Genomic DNA, 16913 nt, shown 5'->3' with positions numbered 1-16913 from the left:
TTAGTATTGTATCTTGTGTTATTAAAGCCACCCTCGGTTGCACTTTTTGGAATTGGTGTGATCTTGTCTTTTTTCGACAAACAATTTTCGTTATTTCTTTCCTTGCCTTTCGCAAGCGCTTTTGGTTATTCTCGTTTTCCTGGTTTTGTCATACCAGCGCCTTCAGTTGCACTTTGCCGGTCTTGCGTGTTTTTTTCGAATAAACCCTTTTTGTTCAAAACAGTTAGGCCAAAGTTTTATTAATCAAATTTCATTGTCACTCATCAATTTTGTATATTGGATTTTTGTTTTTAAGTTGTTGTCATGTGTAGGATGTTTATTTTTGTTTTGTGGTGTGAGTTTTTTTTGGCTGTGTGTGTAAGAAGGTTTTTGGTGTGTGTAATTTTCTGAGTATGAGAGGTTTTTGAGTGTGTTTTTTTTGTGTGTGACAGTTATTAACTTGTATATGTGTGAGTTTTGGTGTTTTTGAGATGGTGAGATTTTCTTTCATTTGTGCTTACTGTGAGTCTGTGTGTGAGGTTGTGAGTTTTTTTTGTTGTATGTGGTTTTGTTAGTGCGAGTTTTTGTGTTAGAATTTTTTTTTTTTTTAGTGCACGTGGGAATATTTTGCTGCATTCGAGAACTTTTTAGATAAGCATGAGAAGAATGTTTGAGTTTTTTTTGTTGCATACAATTTATTTGAGTTTTTTATGCTCTTAAGGGTTTTTTTTTTTTGTCCGAGTTTTTATTGGTAAAGTTTTTTTTTTTATTTTTGAGTTGTTTCATTTGATGTGAATTTTTGTTGTGTGTGCAGGTGCACGTGGAAAGATCTTCTCGATCATTCTTTTGACTCCTACTTGAAACAACACAAAGCATGCTTGTACCAATAGATGTAGAGAAAAAAACTGCACATTTTGCATAGATTTTTGTGCAACGATTTAAAAGATGACATCGGGTGTCTTTAACGAGGAAAAAAATTGCAACTTCCCACAGCCTTTGTCTGTGACGGACTGAGCTTTAATGAGAGGAGCACTCCAGATTCCTGACCGCACTTGAAGTGGTATCAGACATCTTGGAACTCTTCAAGTAATCAGTACTTGACATTTGTGCAATTCCTTTCAGTCATGTGGGAAACAGACAACAGACCCACGCATACGCACACACGGCCAGGAATGTTCTCATTTTCTCCTGATCTTTGAGTTGTGTGTGTGTGTGTGTGTGTGTGTCACATTTTGCATGTATGAGAGGTTTTTAAGTGTGAGGGTTTCTTTTGTGTGCAAGACACTTTCTAGTGTGTTAGACAAGGTTCCTTTTTTGTTGCACAGTCATTATTGGTATGTGTGACTATGTGGGTGAGAGTTTTTTTTTGGTGTGTGTGACAATTTTTGGGGGGCATGTGAGAGGCTTTTTTTTTTGTCCAATTTTCAGTGACAGATTTTTTTTTATGGGTGTGTTTTTTTGGTGCATGAAAGGGTTTTTTGGAGTCTTTGTGTGTGTTTTTTTGTATGAAAGTGGTTTGGTGTTGTCAGGTTTTTTTGGGGGCATGTCAGATTTTTATTTTTTTTTTTAGGGGTGTGTGTTAAAGTTTTTTTTTTTTATTGGGGGGAGTGGAAGAAGTTATTTCGTGTGAGTCCCCCATATATTACTTGGTATCCTGCACGGGTCCCTGACTGTCATGGCCGTAGCCAATTTTGGGGTCTTCAAAACTCGAACTGCAGTCAATTTTTTGGACTAAGGCTGAGTCTATTAAGACAATGTGTATCTGTCTTGTCTGGTTCACAGTCAAGGAGGAGTCACTTTACAATCCACTCAAATGTTTTGTTTTAATCAGTCCAGTTATGTGACGTTCCACTGACATGGTGGTTATCTCTAAAAAGTGACATCATCACTCACACCAGCCCAAGGTGCAAAAAAGAGACAGAAAGAGCTTATACAGTAGCTACTTTAAAAATACATTTCAATGATTGCGTTATGTTTTAGAAGAAAGGAAAACAAACGTGTGTCCTCGGAGGTATATGAAAACAGACCGGTTGAGTTCTCGAGGCCAGGACAAGGGACAGGCTAGGCCAGTTTATCAATCGGCGACATGCCACATACCGTACTTGATATGGTATGGTCCACATTTGATCTAATTCCAGAATCCAAAACATGGTTCAGACTTCTGTAGTTCTGGAGTCAGACACATGGTCCACGGTGGCTTCTACAGTGACATGTTCCTGACTGGTCTAATTCCCGAGTCTGAGACACTGTCCAAAGTGGTGCAGGTCTCGAGTCAGAGATATTATCCAAACTGATCCGGTTTTAGAGTCAGACTGGTCTCGTTCTTAAGTCAGAAACAAGGGCCTGAGTGGTCCAGCTCTAAAATCAGAAAGATGGTTCGGATAGGTCCTGTTCTAGAGTAAGAAATGTTGTTCAGACTTCTGTAGTTCTAGAGTCAGACACAGGGTCCAGGATGTCTTGGTTCCAGAGTCACCCTAAGACACTGTCCAGACAAGTAAAAGTATCAAGTCAGCGACGTGGGCCAGGTTGTACAAAGTTCTGGAGTACAAAACAAGGTCCAGGCAATGAAGTTCTGGAGTCAGACACATGAACCCCACTGGTCCATTTCAAGTGTATGATACACTATTTAAAGTACTGCAGGTCTAGCGTCAGACACATGATCCAAACAGATCCAGTTTTAGTGTCAGAGACATGGCCCAGATTGGTCTGGTTGTAAAGTAAGAGTAAGAACTGGTTCGGACAGGTCCAGTTCTTGAGTAAAAAATGTGGTCCTGAGTGGTGTATCTCAAAAGTTTGGAACATGGCTCAGATAGGATCAGTTCTAGAGTGCGACACATGGTCCAGGGTGATTCAGTTCGAGAGTAAGAATCAAGGATTTGGAGTCAGTCACATGTTCCTGACTGGTCCAAATCCAGAGTCAGAAAAACTGCAAAAGTGGCGCAATGTCTAAAATCAGAGACATTACCCAAACAGATCCAGTTTTAGTGTCAGAGACATGGCCCGCACTGGTCTGGATCTTAAGTCAGAGAAAAGGGCCAGAGTGTTCTAGCTCTAGAATAAGAGAGATGGTTCGGACGAGTCCAATCCTTGAGTAAAAATGTGCTCCTGGCTGGTGTAGCTCTAGAGTCTGAAACATAGTTCAGGGTGGCTCAGTTCCAGAGTCTGCGAGATGGGCCAGGTAGGGACATGGTTAAGACGGGTCAAATTCTACAGTCGGAGACAAGGCTCAGGCTGGGCCATTTCTACACCAGAGATTGGCACACAGTGAGGCTGTCAGACTCCTGGCTATGGAGCGAGCTTAAGCCTGTGTCTGAGTCGTCATCATTCCCCGCACTGTGGCTTTTAGACAAACCCCTGGCCCGCTCTACCCACTCACTCTTCCTCTCCGAACCGCTCGTCATCCTCCTCCTCCTCCTCCTCTCAGCTCCCTCCGCCCCCCCCTCGGCGTCAGACCCGTCCTCCGAACCCACAGGGTTGATTTTCACCAGCAAATCCCTCATCTCCTCCTCGCGACTGCTGCAAATCTGCCGGCTCAGCTCCAAATCGCCCCTAATAGCCTGCAAATCCGAGCGGAGGCGCAGGCCCACGTATAAAGTCGCATCCAGCAATCTCCTCAGCCGCTCCTTCAAAAACATCTCGTCTCCTCCGGCGATGAAGAACGCGGAGCGCTCCTCCTCCTCATCCTCCTCCTCCCCTCTCCTCCTCTCCATCCGGTGGCGGTTGAGGTCTTCCTTCGTCTGCGCAGTCAACATGTCAGCGAGCGCCTCCTGTTCCCACAGCTCCTCCTGACACTGAAACAAGTGACAGACTGCTTTGTCGTTCATCGAAAAGTAGGGGTGGTCAAACTTTACCCCTCGGGAGGCACACAGAAAAAGTTCAACTTGAAATTCATTAAACATGCTAAAACCAGTCCACCAATCATTGAGTCTCTTCAGATTCAGTTTTCTTTTTTCACAGGCCCTTTCCTTTCCTTTCCTTTCGAAGCAAGAAGGCCCAGAGGTACTTCAAGGAAAGAGCTCTTGAATTCTAAAACCTTGAACCCACCTTAGACTTAGACAATGTCATAATAGTTTGTTGCCCCAAAAAAGACCGTGAATTTCCACACCGTCATAAGTTTAGCCTCTTAATTGATTTTTATCCCTCACTTTTGGCAATGACCTAATTTAAAATAAATACAAGCATGCGTAGATCGAGGGAGTGCTTTTTGGAGGCAAAAAGGTAGTTGCGTGCGAGAGACTTCAGTGCAGAGTAGCAGTGGAAGCACGTCTCCACTTTCAGAACCAAAATCAGAGTCATCTGTAGTTAGCAAAGTAGTTACTTGGGGGTCATTGATGTGATGTTCTAAAACCTTGACACAGAGCAGAAAGTAAAGCCAACCGTTTTCGCTTCTGAAGCTGGAATAAAGTATCTTCATTCAAGTGGGACATGATGAAGAGACACCATTTTAGTCGTAAAAAGGTTTTGCATCTTTGTAGGTATAGAAAAGCTCTATGTGAAACCAATGTATTATTAGGAGTCGTAGCTTTCAAATATATCGCACCAATTGGGGGAATCCCCCCTCAGAATCGTTATCAGGCTTCCGCAGGGGTGGCTGATGAGCTGATCATTTGAATCGGGTGAGTTGGAGGAGGGATACATCTAAAACATGCAAGAAAGCAGCCCTCAAGGACAGGAGTTGCTTAACCCTTAATGTCGATATCACAATATTCCACACCAATATCGCATATTGCATGTTTTTCCAATGTCCTGCAGCCCCAATCAAAGGTATATATTCTTTATCATCTGTGAAGAACGACTAGTATTACTGAACCGGCTCCATTTACAGTTTACCGCGATGTCTGGATCAAACTGCCGCCAGGTGGCCAAATGGGTGCATCAGAAGGCCGAATGTCCACTGAACTGAAGTACAAACTGTTTAATTTTTTTACGTTCTTTTTAATGATCGCATTACAATATATGTTTTTCTAAAGTCCAAATGTAATGGAGTGCTATTTTTCATCATTTAAAAAAAACACCTTACAATCAAATTTTGCGCGGCTGCAACAGATTAATGGCATTTCCATTCATTTCAATGAGCAAAGTTATTTGTTTATTCAAGCCTTACCATGACGTCACAAAGGTGAAGCAAACCTTCCAAAGAGCACAGGTATTGTCTGGAACCCTCCGCTTCTGCATCCTCGAATAAATAAGTGTTCTGCATATAATTGACTCCGTGGGTTCGGGTTCGGTCCAAATGCACTTTGGCCTCCCGCCATTCAATCTCAGCATCCAGCTGCTGAATTCTGAGAGCCTGCAGGCGGATGGTGCGGTCCTGGGAGACCACGAGTTGCGCCAAAGCCTGCATCTTGCCCGCGCCAGGAGAGGAAGGCTGTTGTTTTCTCTGCATTTTCTCCAACTTTCTGAAAGCTTTCCTGACGATCCGGCGCTGCTTGTCCAGCGGGACCTCCGCCAAGGAAAAGCCCGGAATCCATTTGGACACAAGGTTGGGTTTGCTGAGCAGAACCACGCGCGCCTCTGCGCTCCGGCCCGCCTCGCTGCAGCCCACGAGCACGAACCTCACCCGGTCCCGCTCCTCTCCCCACGCCACCCAAAGGCACCAAATCCTGGTCCGGTCGGGTAGAACCCTCTGGAGGCCCCTCCATTTCTCCGCGATGCAGTAGCGATGCAGCAACGGTGGTTCGGGTTGTTTTACATCCTCCAGGAGCGCTTTGACCACATCGGCGCAGGTTGTGCGTTTCGACAAGCCCACGACAAACTTCTCCTCTGCGCACACCCACACTGAGATCCTCCCCTCCACGGAAGCCATTATTTTGTATTTATTTCTATTTCAATTTCTTACACTCACTCTGCGCTTTGGGTCCAATCAGTCGTCATTCAGTCAATTCAATAAAGGACTTGCTGATCTGGCACAAAGTAGAAACAACTTGAGTGAGCGGGATCACGTGACTGCCACCAGCCCTATTAACACAGGGGAATGTGGGACACACACGATGACGTCACACGCATTCCTGATTTAAGTCTTCAAAGTTTACTGAGCAAATTATTTCGTCATTATTTAGAAGAGGGATGGGCAAATTAAATGCTGTATGAGGCCCACAATTTGTCACCAGTGCTACTGGGTGACCAGATGTATGACAAAAATGCCATTTTAAATATGGACACATATTTTTTTCCAGCTGAAAAAAAAAAAAACAGCAAGAGAACATGACTGCTTCACTGAAGGTATGGTGATCTTTTGGTCATTAGCAGTGTTGTGTTTGCAACCAAACACAACTTTTGCAATTATGGCCCCAAACAGTTGGTTTCAACGGACTATAACATGTTTTCCACTTGAGAGTTCAAGTTGTTTTTTCTTCCCCGTATGATATGGCCTCTGTCTTGCCATCTTAACACATCCCGGATATAAGAAGACAGAAGACTGCGTCACAATGCGAAACAATATTTGCCAGAAATTACTGCAGCTTCTTCAGTGTTGCTGTTGTCCTCTTGGCATTCTATCTTCTTGTCTTTTTTCGGGTCAGTTTTGGAGAGATGTCCAGTTCTTGTTGGTGTCATTTTTGTGTCATATTTTCTCCACTTGATGACTATCAATGCCTTGGAAATACTTTTGTACTCTACTCCTGAACAATGAGATTGCTGCGATGCTGCAGAAACTTTCTGCGGTCTATGGAATGTGCTTTAAGCTATGACTACAAAAATGTCAGGGAAAGCACTGATCAGAAGCACTTTAAATGGTGGCAAGTGTGTGTTGACTCCCATTTAATATGAGTTTCATGTGATTGATCAATTCTGAACACCGTCAGTCCACCACATCGGCAGTTATAAGAGCACACTTGTCTAACCTCAATATCTCAGGGTTTTTTTTTCCCCAACTTGAAAAGTTTTTGCTTTTTCTCAGTTGAGTTTTACAGATGACATTCATGGTGGAAAATATTTTGAAAAGATGTATCATGTTTTCTTTTCTATCACTGAAACCTGACATTTGAACAGGGGTGTGTAGACTTTTAAGATCCACTGTATTTTTTTTTTGACATTAATGCAACAGAATAAGATTTGTTCTGTTGGTATTCTGCCGAGAGATTTTTCTAACGTGTAATATATTTTGGTTTAATAAATCCAATTTCTCCTCATGGGATGAAGAATGGCTCTATCACACATAGAGAAACGTCTCCCTCTGGTGTTGGACGATGTTACTGCAGTCATTTCGGTAAAGGGGGAAACAGGACCAGCTGTGCAAGCGCTTAGCGACATCTACCGTTGAGCTTTGGTAAGACTTATTACAACTTGCTCACGCACACGAAGTACTGGAACACAAGTAACAAAAACAAAAAAAAAATGCAGTTTTAAGTTTTATTTAGCTGCAATATTGCATACATAAAAATGATCTAGAAAGCTACAAAATATCTAGTATTATTAAGAAGGCATCATAATGTTACAGCAAGGACAAGACCATCATCGTCATCATCATAATAATTATACAAAACATACAAACATAGTATAGACACTTTTTCTCTTGCTTGTCCCAACACGTTACTGCCATAGATCAGAAAAGTTATCACACATCTGTACCAAGAACGCTAGGATATCTTTTTTTTTTTTGTACAAAGCACCTTTTTACATGAACCATGGTGCACACAAAACAAACGTGTGTGAGCTATGTGAAGTCAAATCACTTTAAAGCCACAATTTGAAAATAATCAGAAAAACAAGAACAGTACCAGTACCTTATTTCTTGACAAAAATACAAATAACAAAATACTGCCGATACTCTTGCAGCCCCGAGTTATATATGTTAGCTGTTTATTTATTTTGAATGCTTTCAAATGTCAGTTTTCTACAACAAAAGGGTGCAAACGTTGACGCCTCCGAAGGCATTGATCCCGTCGTTGTAGTGCTGAAACCACACGTCAACATGTATTGTACCAGCAGGAAAACAATGAGCGTCTCAATATACAGACCATGTCAACACGCAACCATACTACTGCATACAAGTGCAAGAAGAAAACAAGTACAGATCAATACATGAGCAGATAAGTCTAATAGAAGAGCACAGTGTTCTTAAGACTGTGGTGGCAAAACACTGATTGGACATTTTATGTGCATCCACCACAGACCGTTTTCAGTTTACGAAACAGTGGAGACGCACGTAGAGCGGGTGGGGAAAGTATTCAGATCCCTTAAAATTGTTGCCTTCCTGTCATTGCAGCCATTTGCCAAAATCAAAAAAGTTCATTCTTTTTCTCATGAATGTGCACTCAGCGCCCCATCTTGACAGGAAAAAACCCCAGAAATGTAGAATTTTTTGCATATTTATGATGGTCATAAGTATTATGAGGATTATGGAGGCCACTGTGCTCGTAGAAATCTTGAGGGCTGCAGAAATTCTTTTGTAACCTTGGCCAGATCTGTGCCTGGCCACAAAATCTGTCTCTGATCTCCTTGGACAGTTCCTTTGACCTCATGACTCTCATTTGCTCTCACATGCACCGTGAGCTGTAAGGTCTTATATAGACCTTTCCTAATCGAGTCCAATCAGTTTAATTAAACACAGCTCAACTCCAATAAAGAAGCAGAACCATCTCAAGGAGGATCAGCAGAAATGGTCAGCATGTGAGTTAAATATGAAGGTCGCTTCAAAGGGTCTGAATACTTATGACCATATGATATTTCATATGCAAAAAAAGTTCTACATTTCAGTTTTTTTTTTCTTTCAAGATGTGGTGCCGAGTGTACATTAATGGAAAATAAAATGAACTTTTTTGATTGGGGCAAATAGCTGCAATGGCACAGAAAGTGAACAATTTCAAGGGGTCTGAATACTTTACATATCCACTGTAGCTCCGGTTCACTCTTTACATTTACTGTCAAATCTTTATTGTTAAAACAAACAAAAAAGCATCCTGTTTTTTGTGGAAAAACAAGTGTCAGAAACTCATTTTTCGGTCAAAACACTTGAACCTGCAAGTGTACAGCAGTGCAGGGCCCGACTGATAGGGATTTTTTTGAGGCTGTTGCCAATTCCAATATTTGGCAGAAAAAAATCTGGCAAATATTATCAAGGGACCTGTACATATACTTACAGAAATTGTGTCTTAATGGGCATTTGAGAAGATGGATAAGGAAGTAATTCACACAGAACCAACGTTTACTTCCTGCCCATACTTACTGACTTAGCATTTACTGTACTGTTGCACGAGAACGTAAAATTATATTGTCATTTGACTTCAGCAGATTCAGCCGTTAAATTCGGACAATTATTCGGTCGGGCCCTTGCTTTAGGCAATTTTACCTTGAAAACAAACTTAGTGAAATCCAAACATGAGCGAACCATCAACAAGTGAGTCCTCTGTGAGGAATCTTTTTCAAATTAAAGTCCTTTGCGGGACATACTCTTTTTTTTTTTTTAATGAAAAAATCTGATACAATGTATTTTTATTATTATACTGAAACACAATACTTTGGTTTTTGCTACCATTTTTTTTTCATGAACTTTCACAACTTTTTTCCTGTTAACAAAAGGCCTATTTCTCTTAAATATTGTCCACAAACGCGACTACTTCTATTTTTGTGAGCACCTCTCCTTTGCCAGCACCTTTGTCATCCACCTGGCAGGTGTGGCTTTTGCAGTATCAAGACGCTGATTAGACAATTGTGATGTTTGCAAAGGGGTGCTTTAGGTTACCCACGGTAAAAGGACAATCTAAAATGTGCAATTTTACTGTGCGGCGGCCTTAAGTTTATTCAGCACAAGCAAATTAAGTTGGAGCCAATCCTAGTAATTTAGTTAAATTAACCATAATGAAATACGCTGACCCAAACCAAGTGCATTAGGTGAGACCAATAGAACTGCTTATTGCTTCGAGAACGCCATGTAGTGGAATTATGTTTTTTTCAAGTTCATTGAAAAAGCAATTTTTTGTTTTTTGTTTGTTTCATTAGTATTGTTGTAGTACATGTGGAGCCTTAAAACCAAAAACAGGGTGCCAGTATTCCAGCGCAAGGCATCCGTGGATTAAATCGCTCAACGTGTGGATGTGAGTTGCCAACTCTCATTTTTTTTGCGATGGTGCGTTGAAAGTCGCATTTTCGCGCATCACGCAGTGTGTGACAAGCCTTAGGCTGCGCACAATAAAAAGGCACTCGAAAATGTGCAGTGTTGCTGTACTGGGATGGTCGCACAGCCAGTGGCGGAGCTAGATTTTTATTCTTGGGGTGGCCAAGGCTATCCTCAGGGGGTCCGCAAAACAAACATTTGGAAACACGTTATCAACAATCAACATGCATTTTTATATTGAATAAAATGAGGACACACACACAGTTACTCACACACTTATATACCGGTATATAAAATTAATAATAAATAGAAATAGAAATTCTTCTCTCTTTTTTTAATGAGTTGTTCAGTCGGACATCTCTTTTATACACATACCAGGATCCCTTCGTTCATGACTGAATAAATATTATGTTTCCATGTTATGTTATCAAATCCATGAATTGTAGACAATCGTCTTTTAGTCCAAATCTTTGACCCAGCCTACGTTTAATTAAAATACGTTTTCAAAGGTTAAATTCTTTGAGGGGAAATACAAATACAACAATAACACCTTTTTGAAGTATTTTCTGTTGCGCCATTTCCTTCTCATTGAGTCACTTGTGTTACTCATATGGCATCAGAGTTGCCCAGTTTATCATTTTGTACCTAACTAACACTTGCAACATTTCTTAGTAAACATTTTAAGGATATGATAGGTCACATTTGAAGACTCAATGGCAATTAATTGGAAAGCAATGTGTCAAAAATTGACAAATGTCATATTACAAGACTACAAGGAAACCTGAATGTTCATCTGTCGCCACCCGTGTGCATATTTTTTTGCGTGGCCAGCATGCTCAGTTGACATGTCACCCCAGCGCAGTAAAATGCACATTGCAGTGCAGCATTTGAATTGCGGGCAACCTCAAGCACAGCAGTGCAATAATTATGATGGCTAATCAGCATCTCGATAGGCCATACGTCTGAGGTGGATGGATTTTCTCGGTGAAGGAGAAGTGCTTACTAACACAGAGTTAGCCGGATTTGCTAACAATATTTGAGAGGAATAGGCCTCTTGTTTACACAAAAAAGTCCTCGCTGTTTGTGTTCAGCTCATGAAAGATGGGAGCAAAAAAAAAATGGTTGCGTTTATGGTTTTGTTCAGAGTACATTTTGAGCATTATATGGAAATGGTGGCAGGTCCTCTGAGGTTGTATTTGTTTATTTATTTTAGAATTACATGCGGGCCAGATGAAACGCTCTGTTCCCCATCCCTGCTTTAAGAAAAAGGCAATGTGGCACTTGATTCAATCTCGTTTTTGGTCAGGCAACATTTTCTTTTTGTGTCAGTTTGAATTGTAAATTGTAAACCAAAGGCACTTTTTGCAACCACGCACAACACAAGAAGAGCGCAAGAGAATTTTTTTTTTGTGTTTGTTTTGTTCTTGTTTGTTTTTTTTTTTTTTGGTCTTATACATTTACCATAAGGAAAGTCAACCAGACTTCGTAGGAAAAAAAGCTGACATTTAGGGAACAGGACTTTTATAGAGAAAAATACAACTCTAATATCATCAGAGGCATTTGTAGGTGGTAAATCTCAAAATAGTGGAGTGTGCTGGTGGATGATTTTGCCTGTATCAGCCTGACTTAAAATTAGAATGCATGATAAAATTTGACGAAATACTCTAAGGCACTGTACTCTTAACACTTTGGCAGACTGTATGGGTCTGACTCTCTCACATGACTCCAACAAGTGGCGTCTTTACGAGGAGACAGATCACAGTTTTAGTAGCGCCTCTTGGAGATCGCACAGCTGTAGCGAGTTTAAGGCTTGGGGGCGGCATAGGCCACGATCACGGAATGTAATGTGGGGCAGATCATGGCGGGAATGCTACTCATTTTGGGGGAGAAGCCGCAAGGTAAACACAGCTTGCTGTTTAACTGGATTTGATAGTGTTGTGATTACTGAAGAGCAGAAAAACAAAGTGCTTTTGGATGCGTCGGTTTAAATGTTGTAGTGCTTTAACTTGTTAGAATTATCTGAAAGGAACAGGAATGCTGAGGAGGCTGGAATGTTTTCCTAACTCCATGAGAAAAGGCAGCCAAGTGAGTGTAGTGTCTCGTTTTTTTGTTGTTTTTTTTGTGCTTCGACAGGGAAAATAATTCACTGCTTGATGAAAAGAAAAGTGGTAATTTAGTCGCACATTTAGTGTCAGGTTAGTTTCTTTGGAGCTCTATGGGCTGCAGGTCTTGTACATCTAACCAAGTATGCTCAACACACTTAAACATTACACAGACCACATCAGGCCACTGGCACAAAAAGGCCAATAGCGTACTGTATATACAGACAAAAAAAAGTAGACAACACACAATTCCATTGACCAAATTAGAGTAACGAATTGCGTACGTCGACGCCACAGTTCTACCCAGTCTGTATGATCTCACGAGGAGATTTCCAGCAGTGGAACCAAGAATAACAAAGGGAACAAAAACATCTGTACCACAACTCACAGCTGCAGTCAAACAGCACAAAAAACAACACGGTGATAAGAAGAGACTTCAGGTAATGACCGCAAAGCGTTGTCGCTGGGACTTTTAGCGAGAGGCACTGCCACTTGTCTGGAGGTCAGAGAGTGTGTGTGAGAAAAGGGGAGGGGCTGATTCATTCTTTTACCAGTCTGTAGATATGATGCTGGGCGCCGTGCTCGCTGTTAGACACTTCAAACACACACGCCATGCAAAGCAGTGTCTCCTGCGTATCCCGATTGGTCACCACCTGCAAACACACACGCACACACTTGAATGCGCAACATTGGGAGTGATCGCCTTTCTCTATCGTCACTTTTCCACTGGGGAGTATCAGCTCATCCCGGCCAACATATCAAAACAGGACTGACAAAACAATCGAGTAAACTACAGCACAGCCGAGAGCTATTTGCGGCCCGCCGTGCATTTTTTTTAATGCACGTTTTTCCCACGTGATTTTCCGTCAAGCAGTATAGAAAACACACTGCAACAGGAAGTGAAGGCATTGTATTACTGTTTAAAAACAAACAAACAAACAAAAAAAAACTGTGCCCAACTGTGCTATTGCCAAATGCCACAATTGAAAAAAGTCCATGAGTGTTTCAGATTCAATTTGTTGACAAAGATTGTTGACAAAGACCCATTGTTCCTTGAGGTTTAAAAGCTTTATGTAGGGTTTTCCTGTCATATTTTTAATTTCACACCATCACTCTATTTGTCTTATTTATGACCCCATTTTTTTGACACAGATGGCCTTGGGTAATTGTTAGGTCAATTATTCTCAACCACTGTGCCTGGAGATGACCCAGTTTCACTTAATTCTGTCAGAAAATTGCACTGGACAACACATTTTTACTTCAGTTTTTAATCAGAGATTCATGCAAGTAAACTTTTCTAGATTCATTTTTTCCATCGATTTTGAATCTGTCAGATTTATTTTCCCCAGGGCACATCAGGTTTTCATCATCACCATGATCATAGAATATGTAATACTGTATAGTAATATGTATGTATTAAGGGTTAGGTTCAGCAACGCGTGGACTTTTTTCCTGAAATGTCATAGTTATAAATGCATGGTAAAATATGTATTGCGCAAGCTTTTATAGGTATTTATTATTAATAATATTTTTTAAAGTAACAACATTTTTTAAATCAGCGTCAAAAACACGTTTAGGGACGAATAAAGCCATCTCTGATTCAAATTTGCCGTTGACCAATGTTATTATTTATAAACAAGGACTCCAAATGTATCCTTGTTCATTGACCAACTGTATGCCAGTAATTTATCGTGACAGCAAGAACAATGAAATGCTCTTCCACTAGATGGCAGAAGGTAGAATTAACCTGTGGATCCACCTGTTGCTCAACAGAATAATTGCTCTGTGTTCAACTGAACAGGTTCAGATTACACACTGAGTCAGTACATTTCTGAATAAATTCAGACAAGCTCAACATTATTTCATGATTAACACTTTTTGTAAAATTTGCATTTGAGATTTTTCTAATGTAAAATATGTGCCTTGGCTCAATAAAGGTCAGAAAACACCGTGTTAGCTATTGGGGGCTTATTCCGCAGATAAAGACACCCCTCACACTCTTTCATCCCTCTTGGAATGAGAAGAATGTATGACAAACCAGAGGAATTCCTCACAATTATGCCCCCCCCAAATGCCTGAAGACGAAGATGAGGAGGATGAGGCTCATCTCTTACCAATAAGATAGTAAAATTCTCCAGCACACTGTTCATCATGTACTTCTCAGGCAGGTGCTTTAGCTTATGGATAAAGTTGATCATGTATTCACACATGGGAGATCGGCTTATCCTGTAGACGAAGCGGCCGTTCTCAAACCGTGCATATTCCGTCTGAAAGAAAAAAAGAATAATGCGGCAAAATCAACAAGCACACGATACACATTTGACACTGTTGAAGCGTAACAAAGACCCTTCTTACCTCGACTTTTTCGACCACCTGCTTTCCAAAGGAGCACACTTTAGTGGAACATGTGATGGTCATGTTCTCCGAGCTCTCGTATTGACTGGTGACACCGTAGAAAGATCCGTTCTCGTCCTGAATGTTGCAGTTTAGGTCGGCCTGAGAAGCACAGCGTTTCAGTGACATCGTTTGCACACACAAAGGCGATACGGTGAATTTTAGGACCTGTTCACATTTGACAGGTTTGGTCTAGTTCAGGGAAATGTGGACACAATTCATCAACACCAATTTTGAAGAGCTGCTTTTGGTAGCAATACAAATAAACAGCAGCGTGTTTAAATGACAGCGGAGTTAAGTCTATTAATGTTATCAGAACCACTCTTGGTACGCTTTAGTTTAGATTTTCCCTTTGAACTTCACATTCATTGTATTATGTATGCAGATGTTTTGGTGACAGAAATACCTATTGGTCAAGCTCACACACTGAATAAATGATCTGAAAGTAGACAATGTAGAAGAAGCATACTGAAAAATGCGTGAGCTTGCAGACAGGCTGGACATTTTTGGTGTTGACATTTGATGAGGACATGATGGACCTTCACTTAGCAACAAGATTCAGTTAGTAAGCTGACTGTACTGATTTTCTCAAATATTTTACCAACTGACATTTCTATGGAAGCCCATTCCCACCAGTAAAAAAAAAAAAAAAAAATTCTTTGGAAGAAGCCCATTCCTGCCAGTAAAAAAAAAATATATATATATATTTTTTTTTTTAACTTGGAGAAGCCCGTTTTCGCCAGTGGATTTTTTGGGGAAAAAAAAACTTTCACGTGCAAGCCCCATCCACAGGCATTCACCGTTTGAGCTACAGAAAGTCGCACTCAAAGGGCATGCAAAAGTTGACTTTATTAAGGTTTAATTGTATACTCGTGTTTGACAGTGTGTGTTAAAATGGTGGTTTTATTTGCCTTTATGCGGTATAGCCCATTACGTTCAAGCAAATAGTTGCACGCACTCTTCAGGTCTCTTCAGATGCCGTCTATATCAAACATTATTAGCGGACATAGTACGATTAAGAATTCGCCCCCACACCCTTTTTTTTCTCCACTGGTGGAAAGGGGCTTCTACAAAAAAAAAAATAGTAATAATAATAACACTGGCAGAAATAGGGCTTCTGCAATTTCATTTTTTTTTTTTTTACTGGCATGAATGGGCTTTTTCCAAAGAAAACATTTTTTTTTTTTTTACTGTCGGGAATGGGCTTTCAGTGGACATTATAAGTTTGACAACATCCAACTACACACATAATTTGATGGTAATTATAAAATTTAAGTGTAAATATTTCTTCTGCAATTATGTGCTTTTTCAGCCTCCACGGAAGGAAGACAAAATGCTGGTCGTAATGTCCCTGAAAATATCAGAGGATTTATTAAAGGAGCTCACTGCAGGCAGCAGAGCAATGTGTGCAAAATCACATACATCCAATAGGGAAAAAAATGAATGAAACACATTTTGAGAGAATTATCATTATTGTACCAGTGCGTGTGCAAATGTTTGTCAACTTATAATAAGACCTCAGAATTTCATTGTTCTGCTATGTTTGATTGTAGTGATGACCGAGTAATCTTGAAGAAAAACCCAAAGGTACTTAGAAGTGATATTGAGCCAGGTTCATAACGTAGGACAGGAAACCACCATGTAATACAGATGGATAAAACCACATTATGCAACCCCACCACCACAATCAAGAATTCGATTATTTTGACAATAGAATAATGAGCATACACTTCATATGAAAACAGACCCAAAGTGGAAATACTGAAGAGGATCACGCAACATTAAAAGAGTGATTTATAAGATTGTCCGTTCATGTTCCCAGAGGACCGCCCGTCTGTACACCCGCACATCCTGTTAATTACGGCCACAAAAAGCAGAGACGTCCGCCTCCGCCGTTCTCCTCCTTCATTAAGCAGAGCAGTTATACATTCATTATTGTGCAGATCCTGCCTTTCATTTGAAATTTAGATTGGCCGGTCACTTCAAAAGGAATGTGAGGGGACTTGGTCCAAGTACATGGTCTCTACTTTGTTGGCCGCTGCTAGTTAGCATTTTGCATCGTGTAGGGAATACGTGCAATGTTTAAAGAGCCATTATGCGGCGCAACCAGGTCACGCCATTGTTTGGAGATATTAGACTGAATTAGCGAGAGCTTTGATCAAAAGCTCTCCTGCTATGCCCATCCAAATATAGCCTAACACATTCTGTAAACAATAAGAGCGCAATCTCCTCCAAGTAGACAACTGACACCCACTGGATGTAGCCTCCAATGGAAGGGATAAATAAAGAATTACTGACAGAATTTTGCTTGACGCAAAAAAAAAAAATATGAATCTGTTATTGCAGTTGTAGGTATGGAATGGATCTGCATCAAATTTGGAGGT

At 40.7% G+C, this 16913-nt stretch overlaps 2 protein-coding genes across 8 annotated transcripts in view; both read right to left on the bottom strand.

Annotated features, from left to right (window-relative positions):
• Nucleotides 1-1783: 1783 nt before the first annotated feature.
• Nucleotides 1784-5825, bottom strand: rassf10b (Ras association domain family member 10b). Its single transcript, XM_086025908.1, has 2 exons — nt 5084-5825; nt 1784-3770 (listed from the first exon to the last, which is right to left on the bottom strand). Exons 1-2 carry the CDS (start codon nt 5783-5785, stop codon nt 3222-3224), a joined length of 1251 nt encoding a protein of 416 aa, XP_085882034.1. The 5' UTR covers nt 5786-5825; the 3' UTR covers nt 1784-3221.
• Nucleotides 5826-7315: 1490 nt separating this feature from the next.
• tead1b (TEA domain family member 1b) overlaps nt 7316-16913 on the bottom strand; it is a 50862-nt gene continuing 41264 nt past the window's right edge. For all 7 annotated transcript variants that reach the window (XM_086025260.1, XM_086025262.1, XM_086025263.1 and 4 more), the window contains 3 exons: nt 14491-14631; nt 14250-14402; nt 7316-12788 (listed from right to left, as the gene is read on the bottom strand). In XM_086025260.1, the coding sequence (XP_085881386.1) occupies nt 12675-12788; nt 14250-14402; nt 14491-14631 (408 nt within the window). In that variant the 3' untranslated portion in view covers nt 7316-12674. The remainder of the gene's footprint in view (nt 12789-14249; nt 14403-14490; nt 14632-16913) is intronic.

The sequence above is a fragment of the Filicampus tigris genome, chromosome 3, assembly GCF_054856515.1.
Source record: "Filicampus tigris isolate MCC_2025a chromosome 3, RoL_Ftig_1.0, whole genome shotgun sequence".
NCBI classification, from domain to species: domain Eukaryota; kingdom Metazoa; phylum Chordata; class Actinopteri; order Syngnathiformes; family Syngnathidae; genus Filicampus; species Filicampus tigris.
The sequence above is the reverse complement of the archived record's forward strand: the minus strand, read 5'-3'. Positions and strand labels throughout refer to the sequence as shown.

Excerpts from the sequence above, each read along its gene's own strand:
- rassf10b (XM_086025908.1), bottom strand. The coding sequence starts at position 5,785 with ATGGCTTCCGTGGAGGGGAGGATCTCAGTGTGGGTGTGCGCAGAGGAG. Across the intron at positions 3,771-5,083 it reads TTCACCTTTGTGACGTCATG|TGTCAGGAGGAGCTGTGGGA; the intron begins GTAAGGCTTGAA and ends CACTTGTTTCAG.